At 37.3% G+C, this 15,903-nt stretch overlaps 1 protein-coding gene across 3 annotated transcripts in view; it reads right to left on the bottom strand.

Annotated features, from left to right (window-relative positions):
• The window catches only part of EIF2AK3 (eukaryotic translation initiation factor 2-alpha kinase 3), a 72,182-nt gene that overhangs the window by 23,041 nt on the left and 33,238 nt on the right, over window positions 1–15,903 (bottom strand). For all 3 annotated transcript variants that reach the window (XM_011953102.1, XM_011953103.1, XM_011953104.1), the window contains 8 exons: window positions 14,836–14,969; window positions 12,045–12,279; window positions 11,669–11,831; window positions 9,943–10,083; window positions 9,165–9,287; window positions 7,019–7,239; window positions 4,685–4,797; window positions 810–932 (listed from right to left, as the gene is read on the bottom strand). In XM_011953102.1, the coding sequence (XP_011808492.1) occupies window positions 810–932; window positions 4,685–4,797; window positions 7,019–7,239; window positions 9,165–9,287; window positions 9,943–10,083; window positions 11,669–11,831; window positions 12,045–12,279; window positions 14,836–14,969 (1,253 nt within the window). The remainder of the gene's footprint in view (window positions 1–809; window positions 933–4,684; window positions 4,798–7,018; window positions 7,240–9,164; window positions 9,288–9,942; window positions 10,084–11,668; window positions 11,832–12,044; window positions 12,280–14,835; window positions 14,970–15,903) is intronic.

Below are 15,903 nucleotides of genomic sequence, written 5' to 3'. Positions count from 1 at the left end.
TGTTTTTTTTTTGAAATGGAGTCTCGCTCTGTCACCCAGGCTGGAGTGCAGTGGCGCGACCTCAGCTCACTGCAAGCTCCGCCTCCCAGATTCACGCCATTCTCCTGCCTCAGCCTCCGGAGTAGCTGGGACTACAGGTGCCCGCCACCGCGCCTGGCTAATTTTTTTGTATTTTTAGTAGAGACAGGGTTTCACTGTGTTTGCCAGGATGGTCTGGATCTCCCGACCTTGTGATCCGCCCGCCTCGGCCTCTCAAAGTGCTGGGATTACAGGCATGAGCCACTGTGCCCAGCCAAAATACTCTTAATAACATGAAAAATATAGAGGACATGAAGAAGAAAGCAACAGACAAAACTGTACAGTACTGGCAACTGGTTACCAGTTAGGTAAATTTATGACCAGAAAACAAAATCAAAAGGATATACTCTAAAGTGTTAATAATAGTTATTACCGGGTAGAGACAATATAATTCAAATGTTTTTGTTCTAGTACTTTTCCTTATTTACACAAAAATATAGATATTTTAAAATGCTGCAGTTTATTGAAGTCTAGTTATTATAAGCCAGTAAACGAAAGTCCTGAGTTAATAATAAAAAACAAGGGCATATTTTAAAAGTAGACAGAAAGCAACCTGTATAGATAACAACTTTTAGACAGCTGGTTAATTGGCAGCACTTAGAACCTAAGATTTGAAAGGTCTGAAACTGTGTTTTCTATGGTGTTTACAGAGTACAGTAAGAAGGATATTTTACCCACGAGATTAGATCACACTGTGCTGATGCCAATTTACTAAAGGTACCACCCATTACCTATTGGGCAGACGGATCCTCTTGATAGCATAATTGCAGTCATCCACTTTGTTTTTAGCTTCAAAAACAACTCCAAAGCCACCACGTCCCAGGCACTGAATTGGCTCAAAATCAGTTAGATATCTTTAAAAAGAGGTAAAATTTATAAAGGTTTGCAATAGTTCTAAATTTTGTGGTAAGGTGAAAATCAGTTCAATCTTATGACACATAAAAATGTATAAACTCATAGAACTCATCTTAATAAATAGTATATTTTGAATTTGATTAACACATTTTTAGTTCTTCTGTTTGTATAAATGAAGCAAACACATTCTTACATTTCCTAGAAAAAAATTAAAAATAAAAAAGATGTGTTTAATTGGGAATCACTTGTTAATCACTTGTTCTTACAGCTATTACACCACTGATGTGTGCTGTCCAATACTTCCTATCATCTACCAAAATATCATATTCCTAATTCTCGTATCGTTTACATTCTGTGACATTTTGTACTCAATTACAGAAAATGTGGTTTTATCTTAGCAAATTACCTGTAAATTTTATGGGAAAAATTTAATCAATCCTATTATACTCAGGTACTATTTTAGCCACAAACCTTCCTAGGAACCAAAGCTGACATGGGTTGGGTTGCCTCATGAGTCAGTGTACTTACCACTGGAGGTACCAAGTCAGACAGAAGCCAACTCACCATCTGTCACTCACAGGGGCCTCCACTAAGCAGGCTGTTTCTCCCTTTAGTGCTGACTTCACTGACCTGCACTGTACAATCCAGTCAGTTTGCACCATGCTCTCTCACAATTCAAGGTTTTGCTTCTGCTGTCTGCTCCACTGGGATGGCCTTCCTCTGTGTGCTTAATGAACCCTATTCTTCTTTCATTCTGCTCATCTCACCACCTCTGTAAGGCTTTCTTAGACCCCTGTCTCAACATTCTCATAACACTCTTCACACAATACTTTGAAGTATTTAAACTTAACCTTAATTTTTTGCAATTATTTGTAAGCAGCTCCCTTCTCCCACCGCCACTGTATTGTGGGGGCCATGAATGCAGAAAATTATTCTTGTTTCTCTTTGTATTTCCAAAGGGTGGGCACTGCCTGACAAACCGAAAGTCTAACAAATGTCTGTTGAATAAATGCATGAATTAATAAATGAATAAATTAGATTATGTCTGATATCCCTTATAAGGGTAAGTTAATTGCTTTATGACTTACATACTCATTAATTTAGTAGCTGCCTCAGCTGGTTAAAGCATGGAATTAAGGAGAAGCAATAGATTTCAACGTTCCATGGGCCAATTCCTTTCATAGAAAATGAAGAGCAATAATCTGTATTCCTAAAAATAGCCAGTCAAGATACCTCAGTACAAACCAGTCTCCCCAAATGCAAAAGCCCACAAAGTTCATATCCTACTCCTGGAGGGTCAACTGAATTATCTTCCTATATTAAGGAAAACACCTATATAAAAAGGATTATCTTCTAAAAAGAGTAACACCTTTATGTGATTACAGACCCTAGAAATGTAAGTATCATCTTGCCTAAGTTGTCAACTGATAAACGATGGAGCTGGGATTTGAACTCATGACTGAATGCAGAGATTATGTTCTTAACAGTGCCTAGAACATCGGTGCCACCAAAAAACATTAGGTATTCTATAGAACTCCCATAAAAAAAAAAAAAGACTCAAGGGCTGCATTCTTCATACTGAATAAAGTTAAAGAAAAACTGACAAGTCTAATTCAGTTTTGAGTATATTATTCTAATTTTCTTGACAACAGCCTGACAAATACATCTTTATTCATGATACCGCATTTATTCTACTCCCCAAACCTCATCTCTACTTGCCGAACTCTCACAATTTAAAATTCAGTTCAAATATGACTTCACTTATGATGCCCTCCTAGATCATCACAGATTTAGTGGTTTGGTTCATGACTTTCTTCTTATATGTTTGTTTTACCCAGTAGTATCTTTCCCATAGACTTTAAGTTTCTCCAGGATAGGAGCGGTCTTTTAATTCTCCCAGAGCCTGAATTATTGTCCTGCACACAGCTGTTCAGAATAAATGTGTAATGAACAATGAATGACTTCAGTAGCAGACTACCTCGTGGGAGTTGTTGAATTCTTTATTCTTTCCCTCACTGCCTGCTGGTGTTGACAGTCACTGATATATTAGTATTTTTATTAGCAAGGGTGTTAAAGTAGCCTTTAGCATTTGTTAATCACCTAGTAAATTTTGCTTTGTTTATGAAATTGACTGGTTTTACCTGTTCCCCATCATCCTGAAGCAGCTGGTTTGACAGAAAGGTAGAATGGCCTTTTGAAGACTCCATTACACTGCCAGGTAGGTGCCTTGCAGGGCTAGGGGAAGGTTCTCCAGAAAGCTGTATATGCTCTGAGTCAGTGTCTAATATATTATAGCATGGTTCCCATAGCCAGTATGTACAGGTCCAGGGATCAAGGGATGGAAACGGGAGTGGCATCACCCACCATTACCCCCTAGTGATCTATTAGCAACATTTTTGCTTCCTGTTCCTGTGAACTTATGTTTGGCTGGCCTAGAGGTCTTCGTCTAAGAGAGAGGAACACTTCCACCAGGAGATACAACAGCAACTTTGAACTCCTCATGCCTTTGAATCAACAAAGAAGACAGCTACTGTGCTGGCTGGGTGACTAATCCTGACTACCAAGGGGAAACTGGATTATTGCTTCACAGTGGAGGTGTAAGAAAGAGTAGGTCTGAACTACATGAGATCCCTTAGGGATCTCTTTGTATAATCATGCCTTGTGATTAAGGTCAATGGAAAACTATAACAATCCAATCCAGGCAGAACTACCAGTCTCCCAGACCCTTCAGGACTGTGGATTTGGGTCACCCTACCAAATAAAGAATTACAACCGGCTGAGGTGTTCTCTGATGGGAAAGGGAATATGGGATAGATAGGGGAAGAAGGTACTTATAAATACCAGCTGTGACCACATGACAAGTGACAAAAATGAGGACTGTAATTATCACAAGTATTTCCGTAATTTGTTGTGAATATGGTTGTGCATCTATATCTATATAGAAGTAGATATATATAGACATATGCCTATGTATAAGGTATATATGCACATCTTGTCGTTTCTGTTTCCTTGGAGGGCCCTAATATACATATTTATCTATTATTTTCAATCTTTTCTGCCATAAAATCATTACCCTAGATATTAAGCAGTATAGTTCCATGTCTTTACCTTGTCCCCGTATCACTAAAGTGGTAAGAAGTATGCTATCAAGACAAAGAGAAAAGTAGGTATAATCCATGTAATACGAAAAATAAACCATAACACCATTTATAGTGACCACAATGTATCAAAGGTTACATTTTATACTTGAGAGATTGTAATAGCTTCTCTACTTTTATTTTACTTTTATTTAAACTGCCTACTTTTAGCTAATCCATCTCCCCCTTCTGCTTCTAAAAACTATCTGTTCTATCAGTGTTTTTCCCTATATTTCTACTTCCTATTACAGATAGAACAATGAAAATAAATGAGGATTCAGAAACATGTAGAGACTTACATCACACCTTATAAACATAATAATTATTATCTGGTACTATAAATGCTAATCCTAATACATAGTAGGCCCTAAATAATTAAGTTACTTGAATAAGAACTTAATTTGGTAGCTGAAATTCTAAACTCCTATAACACTCTATTTTTATCTTTCTTAGGGTATATACCACTTTTAATACATTTAAGTTACTTGAATTTATTTATTGAGGGTTAAGTCTACGTTTTATTTTTCTAGGTATCTACACATTAAAAAATTTAAACAAGATCTTAGGTCATTTCTTCTTTGATTCAAATGGCTGTATTTTAATAAGACTCTTACCGTGACACATATCCAGAGTTTTTTATGTCATTCCAGCTACTGTCATTGGCTTCACCACTTACAGAATCATATTTATTTTCAGTTTGACACTGAGTTTCAGACTCCTTCCTTTGCTGATAAGGTGAAAAACAAAATCACTACCAGTACAAAGCTGAACTGAAGTTAGCTAATGATTTTGGTTATAAAATAAACAACACTGAAAAATACATAAGTAGCATCAAGAAAAATAAAAGCATTATGAAAACAAAATGCAGCATTTTGCTTTATTACAAAAGAAAAAAACTTTATCTTCCCATTGCTATCCTTCCAGTCAGTATTTGAGGGGATTTTGTTTCTTTATAATGTGGGTATGTCATATGTACAGCATGATATATAACTAGATATAAAGAGAAAGACAGTGCACACATGTAAGCATAAACGCAAACTCCTGGGCAAGACTACAGTGATTTCTTTTGACAAAATGAGGTAGAAAAAAAAGCAAACAAAAAACCCAATAACAATAACAACAACAAGAAGACTAGAGTGATTTCTTTCCCAACCAATTTCACAAATTGCATTAAAAATGCTTCTAATAACAGGAAATTAAATTAGGCAATGTTTCTTTACCAACATCTCCTAAAATATTTTTTAGAGGATGTTAATAATTATTATGGTCAAATGGGGGCACTGTGGGTCACCTGTTTAGTCACTGATTCTTTCAACGTATCTTTACTGAGCTCCAATTATGTGCCAGGCACTGTGTAAGGGGCTAAGGAGATGGTGGTAAACAGTGTAGACTAGTCCTTGTCCTTAAGAATGTTCAGTCTAGGCCAGGCGTGGTGGCCCATGCCTGTAATCCCAACACTTTGGGAAGCGGAGGTGAGCAGATCACTTGAGGCCAGGAGTTTGAGACCAGCCTGACCAACGTGACAAAACCCCCATCTCTACAAAAAATACAAAAATTAGCGAGGTGTGGTGGCGCATGCCAATAGTTTCAGCTACTTGGGAGGCTGAAGCACAAGAATTGCTTGAACCTGGGAGGCAGAGGTTGCAGTGAGCCAAAATTGTGCCACTGCACTCCAGTTTGAGTGACAGAGTGAGAAGAGTGAGACCTTGTCTTTGGAAAAAAAAAAAAAAAAAAAGAATGTATAGTCTAGAGGTAGAGAGAGAAATTAGGAATTACCTATTAAATATTTTAGTAAATACTCTAGTAAGGGGAGTGCAGAGTGTAAACACAGGCAGGAAATCTAACTCAGAAATAGGAGGTTATTTGAGAGGGAAGGGAGAGGAGGTAGGGAACAAGGTTCCAAGGCAAGGTTAGACAGATGAGCGCTACCAGGCTCAGCGAGAGCATGGTCTACAGGGAAGACTGAAAGAAGCTCAGTCTAGTGGCTGAGCATGGCGGAGGGGAGGAAGGGATTAGGGTACCAGTGAAGGACGGGACATGAGCAGGCAGGGTATGAATCATTCAGAATCTTGCATGTTCTAAGAAGGTTGGACTTGAGCCTAACAACAATGGGGAGAAAGGTCAGGTATTAGATGTTTTTAAGCCCAGAAATGCAGCTGGAGTTAGGGTGTAGAGAATGGACTGGAGAAAGCCTGAGGACTAGGGGCACAGAACTCAGAGGCTGTTTCAGTGATTCAGGAGAGGTGTGATGATGGTATTTGTGCTGGTGAAATGAAAACTGACACACAGAAGAAGAAAAATGTGAAGATATCTAGGAGGAAGGATTTGACAGAACTTGGTGACTGATAAGGGAGAGAAAAATGATTCACGGCTTTGGTGACTGCATATGGCCGTACATTTTTTTGAGAGAGAAAAATGCTAGAACAGGCTGGGGAGGGGAATGGGAGTGGAAATGAGGACAGTCTGAGATATGGCTCATTTGAAGTGCCTGTGTAGCACTTACTAGATAGCTGTTCCAGAGAAACAGATTTGGAAACCATTAGTATATAAGAAGATTGGAGCTGGGAAAGTAGGGAAGACCATCCAAGGAGAGTTTGTGGGATGAACAGTGAAAAGAGGGAGGCCTGAGGAATACCAATACTGAGAGGATGAGAAAGATCAGGTTCTGAAGCATCCACATCACACCCAAGGAGACCAGGAGAGCATGGTGTCAAGGAAGTCAGGCAAGAAAGGTCAAAGGGAGATGCTCAACAGTGTCAAATACAAAGAGGTTCAGTTAGATAAGGACTGAAAAATGTCCATTACATTTAACACAAGGAAGATCACTGAGACTTTTGGCAAGAGTAGCTTTGGTGGACCAGTAGGGATGGAAGCCAGACTGCAATGGTTGAGAAGCAAATGGAAGGTGGGGAAGTGGAAACCAGAGAGTAAGCAACCATGATTCTTACCCTGTGAGGATGAGGGTGGAAAAGCCTGCGCACAATAAACGTTGTTGCTATGATACAAAACAAAATCGTTGCAACTATTTCTTTCCACCAGTGTAAGAGGAGAACAGGATCCTTTTTGCGGATATTCTTGTTGTAATTTGGGTTGTCGAGGAATCTGACTGTAATCTGTGTGCTTCGTTTGTTCCTTTCCCTCTTGTAGTATGGTAGATAATAACCATTATCTTCAAATAGAAACATTAAAGTGGTTTTTTTTTTAAAGGCAATCGAAAATAGGCCCATCTTTAACTATTACAATTTATCTGTTTTCCTATGACTGATCACACTAATTCCTTTTGTCTCTCTTCTTTAACATATTTTAAACATCATAATTTGTCTCATTTTTCTCCAGTAAATATAGACATTTTCCTTTATCCTAGAAGCATACTAAATTTTCTTTATATTAAGTAATAATACCAGAAACAATCTTAAGGGCTACTCCATTCATAACCTCATTAATAATTCAATTCTTTAAATACAAGAATGAATACTCAATCTTCCTTCAGGGTATTTTTAGCTTTCCTTTTGCTTGGTTATCAATAAAATACCAAATTTTACCACCAAACATTCTTCACAAAATGAAAGGAAAACATCCATGCTGTTTGGTTCAGTTTAGGCTGCCAAAATGAGTCTGCCCCAGAAAAATAGCCTGTCTTTTTTTGTCTTCCATTTTGTACTATGTGCTCAGATTACACAATTCACTTTTACCTTATCTTTTTTTTTTTTTTTTTTTTGAGACAGGGTTTTGCTCTGTTGCCCAGGCTGGAGTGCAGTGATCTTGCCTCACTGCAACCTCCATCTCCTGGACTCAGGTGATCCTCCTGCCTCAGCCTCCTGAGTAGCTGGGACTACAGACGTGTACCACAATGCCTGGCTAATTTTTGTGTTTTTAGTAGAGACGGGGTTTCACCATGTTAGCCAGGCTGGTCTTGAACTACTGACCTCTAGTGATCCGCCAGCCTCGGCCTCCCAAAGGGCTGAGATTACAGGCATGAGCCACCACGCCCAGCCTACCTTATCTTTTGATCAACATCAAGATAAAGGGGCCGGGCGCGGTGGCTCACGCCTGTAATCCAGGCACTTTGAGAGGCCGAGGTGGGTGGATCATGAGGTCAGGAATTTGAGACCAGCCTAGCCAATATGGTGAAACCCCGTCTCTACTAAAAATACAAAAATTAGCTGGGCATGGTGGCGGGCGCCTGTAGTCCCAGCTACTCAGGAGGCTGAGGCAAAAGAATCGCTTGAACCCAGGAGGCAGAGGTTGTAGTGAGCTGAGTTCGTGCCACTGCACTCCAGCCTGGGTGACAGAGTGAGACTCCGTCTCAAAAAAAAAAAAAAAAAGAAAAAGAAAAAGATAAAGGCTGCTGTTTCTAGTTCAGAGCTATTTTTTTATTTGTTTTTTAATCAATTTAACTTATATAATAACTTTCCAGTGCTAACATCTAGGGTAACTGATGAGGAGTCTATGTGTTTACCTGATACAGATTTGAGGACTTCTTAATTACACAACTTTTAAAAGGCTTTCATACCTGAATATATCCTAACTTCAAAAAATTTCTTACTAAATAGAAATGTATTTCATGCCAAATTTCACCTATTCTTGACTTTTGCACTAATTTCTCTTGTCTGAGTAAGAAATTAAAATAACCTAATTGTGCATCATTTTCATGTGGTTTTATGAAAAACACATTTTCTTCATTATACAGGCTACTATACAGCCTACATAATATAGGCTGATAAAGAAGAGCTAATAACGAGAACCAATGTTTACTGACACTATGTGACACGCATGATGTTAACTGAGACTTTGTATGCATTATCTCATTTAGGCCTCACAACAACTTAATACATAGATATTAGGATTATTATTCTAATTTTACAGATAAAGAAACTGAGACACAGGGAGTTAGATGTGCCCAATCTAGCATGCAGCAAACATGGGATCTGAACCCCGGCAACCTAACTTTGGAGCTTGTATACTTAGTAATAATTCATGAAATTGTCTCCAAAGATATTTTATTTTCTATATTCTAATCGACTTTTCTTCATTTGAATTCTATTAATTAATTTCAAATTAAAAAATAAAGTAAATCTCAGTATTTTCACTTACCATATGGATACTGCAAGATTGAAAGTGCGCCATTACTATATTCTTCATGAGAAAACTTATCATTACTAAGACATTTGTCAAATTCATCAGATCCTACCAAGACAGGAGTTCTGGAAGGAGAATCTAAAATAAAATTATTATTTTATTAATAATAGTATTTCTTAAATCTTAACTGTTATGACTTGAATAAAAATGCATGTGCTCACTAATTGAATAAACTGATATTCAACCATAATTCAGTTCAAACATATAAGTTAAACAAATGGCCCAGGACTCTTGCCTTTGAAAAGCACACAGTCTTACAGAGAATCTGAGTCGTTTAAACAAACAATTAAAATATGACATGATATATGTAGTAAAAAACATGTACAATGTATAGAAAGATAATGAAAGAAGTAAGTGCCCAGTATTTGATTTCTATTCATTCATGTCTCAAAGAATATGATGTGCTAGCCAGAAAACTTGCCTAAATAGTCTTAATATAAATACGTTAAGAGTTAAATGTTACGTTGGCAAGGTCAGCGAATGATTAAGAGTTTTTCTAAGTTGTATAGAGAAATATTTTATTAACACTTTCATAGAAGCAACTGCTGCTTCCAAGAAATAATGCCCTAAATGATAATAAAAATTCATTATTAACATCTGAAATACCATGACGGTTTACCAATAAAAGTATATAACAGTTCTTATCTCTGCAGTATTCAAAACTAAGGCAAAGATAGTCAGGATTAGGTCTCTGAACACTAACAGTATTTAGAAAAGTTTACAATTCACTTACGAATTAACGGTTTCCATTTGATTGTTGGCAAAGGAATAATTGCGTTTTCATTATTGACAGATTCCAAAGCCTTGGGACTTGTAGGAAACTTTTCTGAAATTCTGACTGATGACTGCAGATAAAGCTGGCCTCTATACATTCCTGAATCAACCAGAACATTGTCAATTATGCATTGATTTTTTTAAAAAAGGTTTTTAATTAAATAAAATTCATTAATTCCAGTTACTTCTACATATACTACAGAACTCTTGTCAAAGAAGAAACATGCTTGAAGCACTCAAAGATAAACTCAACAGATATTCAACAAAAACAGGGAGGGAAAGTTACACACAAGGTCCATATGATATTTCTCACTGAATAATGGCACATTTTCAGTAATACAGGAAAACTATTCCAGTAGAAAAATTCAAAGACAGGAAATCACTGTACTCTCACAAAACAAACAGCTTAGACTAAGTAACTTTCTCAAGAAAGTTTACCTAAATTCTAGAAATGCTGCTAACAATTCAGTTAAATACTATCAAACACACATGACAATTAACAACATACAAATAACAAACACAAATAACAACATACAAATTCTTGCTTTGCTTTGCATTCAAACCGACAGGTGGGTGGCACATTGTCAGAGCTTATGGAATTTTATAAGTATTTGATGATCCAGACTAATTCAAATAATTAGATTCAAGAGTTTTCAAAATTTATAATATTAAAGGCTTTCAATTGCCCAGAAGCACACCAGAATTTTATTTTTTAGATCAGTTGTATAGATGCACTGATAAAAAAGAAATAAACCTAATCTTAAAGAGGGGAGGGGCACAAACTAATATGGATGCAAATACAAATATAGGAAATTATAGACTTTGAGGATATATACCTAACTATATAAGTATATTTTATATGTAATTACATATACATAATTATATATGTAATACATATATGTAATTACATATAAACAATTATATATATATAAACAGAGTGTTGTCCTGTCACCCAGGCAGGAGTGCAGTGACATGATTATAGTTTGGGGTAGCCTCTAACTCCAGGGGTCAAGCGATCCTCCTATCTCAGCCTCTAGAGTAGCTAGAATTACAGGTGTATGGCACCGTTCTTGGGCTAATGAGTAATTTGAAATCATGTTATATAATGAGAATATTTCTAAGCCTTTCTAATATAGATCTCAGAGAAAAAGAATATGTGACAGTAATTAAAAATTTCAGTATTGGGCTGGGTACGGTGGCTCACGCCTGTAATCCCAGCACTTTGGGAGGCTGAGGTGGGCGGATCACCTGAGGTCAGGTGTACTATATTCTGGCCAACATGGTGAAATCCCATCTCTACTAAAAATACAAAAATTAGCTGGGCATGGTGGCAGGTGCCTGTAATCTCAGCTACTCAGGAGGCTGAGGCAGGAGAATCGCTTGAACCCAGGAGGCAGAGGTTGCGGTGAGCTGAGATCATACCATCACACTCTAGCCTGGACAACAAGAGTGAAACTCCATCTCCAACAAAACAAAACAAAACAAAACAAAACAAATTTCAGAATTGGACAAATGGGAAAGTGGCGGGAATGGAAATCAAAGTATAAATCTTAAGGGCAACCTAAATCAGAGATGATATTAGGATTTAAAACTACTACAGGCACTCCTGAAGTAAGAAGGAACAGTGTAAGAAGACAATCTAGATGTCAATGTGTACTATCGTTAGATAAGATACATTTACTCACCCAAGTAAACACTGTTTTCTGTGGCTCCTCTGGCAGCTTCTACAATGTCTTCTTCATCTTCTAAAACATCATCATTGGATGTATAACTTGTATCATCAAAAAGACTGATGGGAATGACTTTCCCATCCTTAAGTAACCAGGCAGATGCAATTGGAGTACAAAACTAAACAAAAATGGAAAAAAGGTCTTAAATAATTCAAGCAGTAGTTATGTAGTTCCAACCCATAAAATACCATTTAAAATCACAAATTTCTAAAAGCACAGAAAACAAGCTGAGAGCCCCAAGTAGTAGTAACTTCGTTCTACCCGATCAATAAGTTTGGTCAGACTGGGAGAGGAAGAACCATATTTATAAATCCTCAGTGATGTTAGGTACCTGGTACTCCCATTCCAGATGTCCTCCCTTCTTACTGAATGCCATAACTTTCCAGTCAGCAACCGAAACCTTTATCACTATGTCCATTATGGCAGCTTCCTGTTCTTCCACATCAGAAATAATTTTAGACTCTTCTGTGTTCTCATTAGGCTTAAAGGTGCCTTCAATAAATCCGGCTCTCGTTTCCATGTCTGGAATATACCGAAGTTCAAAGTGGCCAACACTGAAATTCCACCTTAAATTTATAAAGGTGTGTTTTAGAAATTTACATTTAAATAAAGGGACAAAATAATATAGAACTCTTCTAGATTGAAGAAGCAAATACTAAAATTATGTGATGAGAAAAAGAACAAGTCAACATAACCTTCTGGAAAAGAGTGCTCTGCTGATTCATGCCACAAGAGGGCCCACAAGAACTTTGTTCTGACCCTTCAGACACAATGGTTTTGAGGGTTGTGGACTGACTGACGTGTCCCTTACAACAGCCAAGGGACAGATTTTCTCTCAAAAATTTACAAATGTTTGTACTTCTACATCAGAGTGATTTTCCCAAAACACATCAATGTCCCCTTAAAATGAGGTAGCACACAGTCTGCCTTACCTCTTGATTAAAGGCAGGATACATTTCACTTAACTACAGCAAAATTATGCCCTCATAAACCACTGTAAAAGTCAAGATGAATGAACCAGTCTTAAATTCACACTAAAACATGGCCTCAAAAAGGCAATGTGATCCAGGATACCAAACCTGTGAAGGTCATACCTCCTCAGCTCCAATCTTGGATCTCCACTGAACAAGATGTGGCAAGTCATTTACCCTTTCCTAAGTAAGTTTCAGCACTTTTATCCATAAAGTGGTGGTAATAAGGTTTCCTCTATAATTAGTAAATTGAAAAATCACTCAACTACTGAGAGTATACTGTCTTATCACTTAGATATAAAAGGGCATAGTTAAGAATTCTGACATTTATGGAAATAATTATATTTTAAAGAATCATGGATCTTAGAAACCCAGATCCTTCCTATTCTGGTAACTCAAAATTCTGTTAAGTTGGGCATCTGCTCCTATGGTATAGCTGAGCTCCCAGTAAGCACTCAAACACTTAAAAAACCAAATCCAGTCAGGATAAAGAAGGTCAAGTTGGCCGGGCGCGGTGGCTCAAGCCTGTAATCCCAGCACTTTGGGAGGCCGAGACGGGCGGATCACGAGGTCAGGAGATGGAGACCATCCTGGCTAACACGGTGAAACCCCGTCTCTACTAAAAAATACAAAAAAACTAGCCGGGTGAGGTGGCGGGCGCCTGTAGTCCCAGCTACTCCGGAGGCTGAGGCAGGAGAATAGCGTGAACCTGGGAGGCGGAGCTTGCAGTGAGCTGAGATTCGGCCACTGCACTCCAGCCTGGGCAACAGAGAAAGACTCTGCCTCAAAAAAAAAAGAAGGTCAAGTTGTCTGCAAATGCAAAGCCCTATTCATAGTCCAAAGTTGAAAGAATCAATGCATTCTTAACTGAGTTTGAGAAAACAGTTTTCAGGAAAGGAAACTGAATTACATTGCATTGGATCAGACAAAACCCAAAAGTCTGGTTCATTTTCAAAAGATAAAGATGGAATCTAAAGTTATTTTTACTATATAGGCAATTTAAAACTTAAATATTAGGTTTAAAAAAAAATCAAGCATTTGATGTAGGATCAATATATCTAACCTAGGTATCACATTTTTTAATCACATATTTAAATATAAAAATTACATAAGGGCGTTCATTATTTAAAGAAGGGAACAGAAAGGAATTAGGCTAAAGAAATGTTTTAATAGTTTAAGAAAATTAAGTAAAATGATTATTTTAAAATTGGGATAATCAAACAAACTATGAAACTACCTATTAGACATAATTAGAGAGTCAAATAGGTTCAAGCTCAAAGAAACACATCAATTTTCTCTTAACATCTTTCTGTATTCAAAGAACTTAGAGGGATGAGATTGCTATAAAAAATATCATTAGGCCAGGTGCTGTAGCTCACGCCTGTAATCCCAGCACTTTGGGAGGCTGAGGTGGGTGGATCACCTAAGGCTGGGAGTTCGAGACCAGCCTGACCAACGTGGAGAAACCCCGTCTCTACTAAAAATACAAAATTAGCCAGGCGTGGTGGCACATGCCTGTAATCCCAGCTACTTGGGAGGCTAAGGCAGGAGAATCGCTTGAACCTGGTAGGCAGATATTGTGGTGAGCTAAGATCATGCCATTGCACTCCAGCCTAGGCAACAAGAGTGAAACTCCGTCTCAAAAAAAAAAAAAAAAATCATTAACCTGAGACTAAACTAATAAATAGTCATCATATGAGAACCCCTGTGGTTACCATATCCTGAAGCATATGGTGAGAAGTTCAGTTCAGAATTTGTTAATAAACATGAAACCATTTTTATTTTAGGGCCCACATTGGATCACCTGATGTTGGGAGTTTGACACCAGCCTGGTCAACATGGTGAAATCCCGTCTCTACTAAAAATACAAAAATTAGTTGGGTGTGGTAGCACGTGCCTGTAATCCCAGGTACTCAGGAGGCTAAGGCAGGAGAATCGCTTGAACCCAGGAGGCGGAGGCTGCAGTGAGCCAATATTGCGCCACTGCACTCAAGCCTGGTGACAGAGCAAGACTCCATCTCAAAAAAAAAAGAATCATATGCTTTTAAGGCAACAAAATAGTCAAAAATTTCCAAAAACAGAAGTCTGATAAATTTTGGTATTAGGTGTATTTCTAAATAATACCAACAGCAACACTATCTGAATACACACTTCTCATTGCCACTGCGAGGTCCGACAGCTCTAACAGTTTTCTGGGTACGCTGTAGAAGCAGGATGTCTTCCTCTTGTTCCATTTCATCACTATCCCATTGGCGACAACCCAGAGCTGAACAGATATACCTCATCTGAAAAGACAAAATTAGATACAAAATTAGTAAAAGGATAAACTCATAAGAGATCAGAGATATTAAAGGAATCTATAATTTTTAAAAAGTGAAAGGAATCTAAGGAAATGTGTATGAAGTACTCAAGTAATAAGAAGCATCAGTTAGATTACTAACTCCTAAAATGAGGTATTTAAAACAATGACAGTACCAATGAATATTTATTTCAGGGAATGATTTTAAGGATTTACATAATTTTAGCCTTACTTTGGAGAATTTCCATGGAATATACAAGAAGAAATGGATAGCTACTTGTGATAGCTTTTCTACAGTATCATTAATAAAATTTCAGGTGAGTTTAAAAAAAAAATCAACCTTAGAGTTTCTGTATAACAAAAGTGTTTGGTTTTTAAAAATTTGAAACTTTTCTGAGAGCTTTTTGTATTCAAAAGTAACTCCCTCAAATTTTTACTAAAAGAAAAAAGGAAGACTTAATATGATCCAAACTAAAATCCTCATGAAAAGAAGCATACCTTCTACAATACCAGAATTATGTAGCAGCACATCAAATCAGAAAACCAGGTGATCGGGTTCAATCCTGTTGTTTACAGATGAGACTACCGAAGTAAACAGAGATTGAAGTGCTTTGCTCAAAAAACGGCCAGATAGGATGGCATGGCCTCCTCAATACAATGCAGATGCAGGTGGGTGGAGAAGGCAGAAAAGCATCTGCAAGAGCAAGAAAGTGCTATGGGCCTAACACTTAGATAAGGAATTGTTAAAGTTGAAAAACTCAAGAGTAAAAAGACCACGTTTCTATTCTTCCTTATTTTAGTCCAAGTCTGTATATAAACCGTTTACATGTTAAGGTGTTAAAGGGTTACAAAGATTTTTATTTTTTACCTTTTTAGAAAGGATGTTTTTATTTATTTATGTATTTATTTTTATTTTTTTT

This window comes from Colobus angolensis, unplaced genomic scaffold (assembly GCF_000951035.1).
Source record: "Colobus angolensis palliatus isolate OR3802 unplaced genomic scaffold, Cang.pa_1.0 Scaffold357, whole genome shotgun sequence".
Lineage (NCBI taxonomy): Eukaryota > Metazoa > Chordata > Mammalia > Primates > Cercopithecidae > Colobus > Colobus angolensis.
Note: the sequence above shows the minus strand (reverse complement) of the source record. Positions and strands in the feature narration are given on the sequence as shown.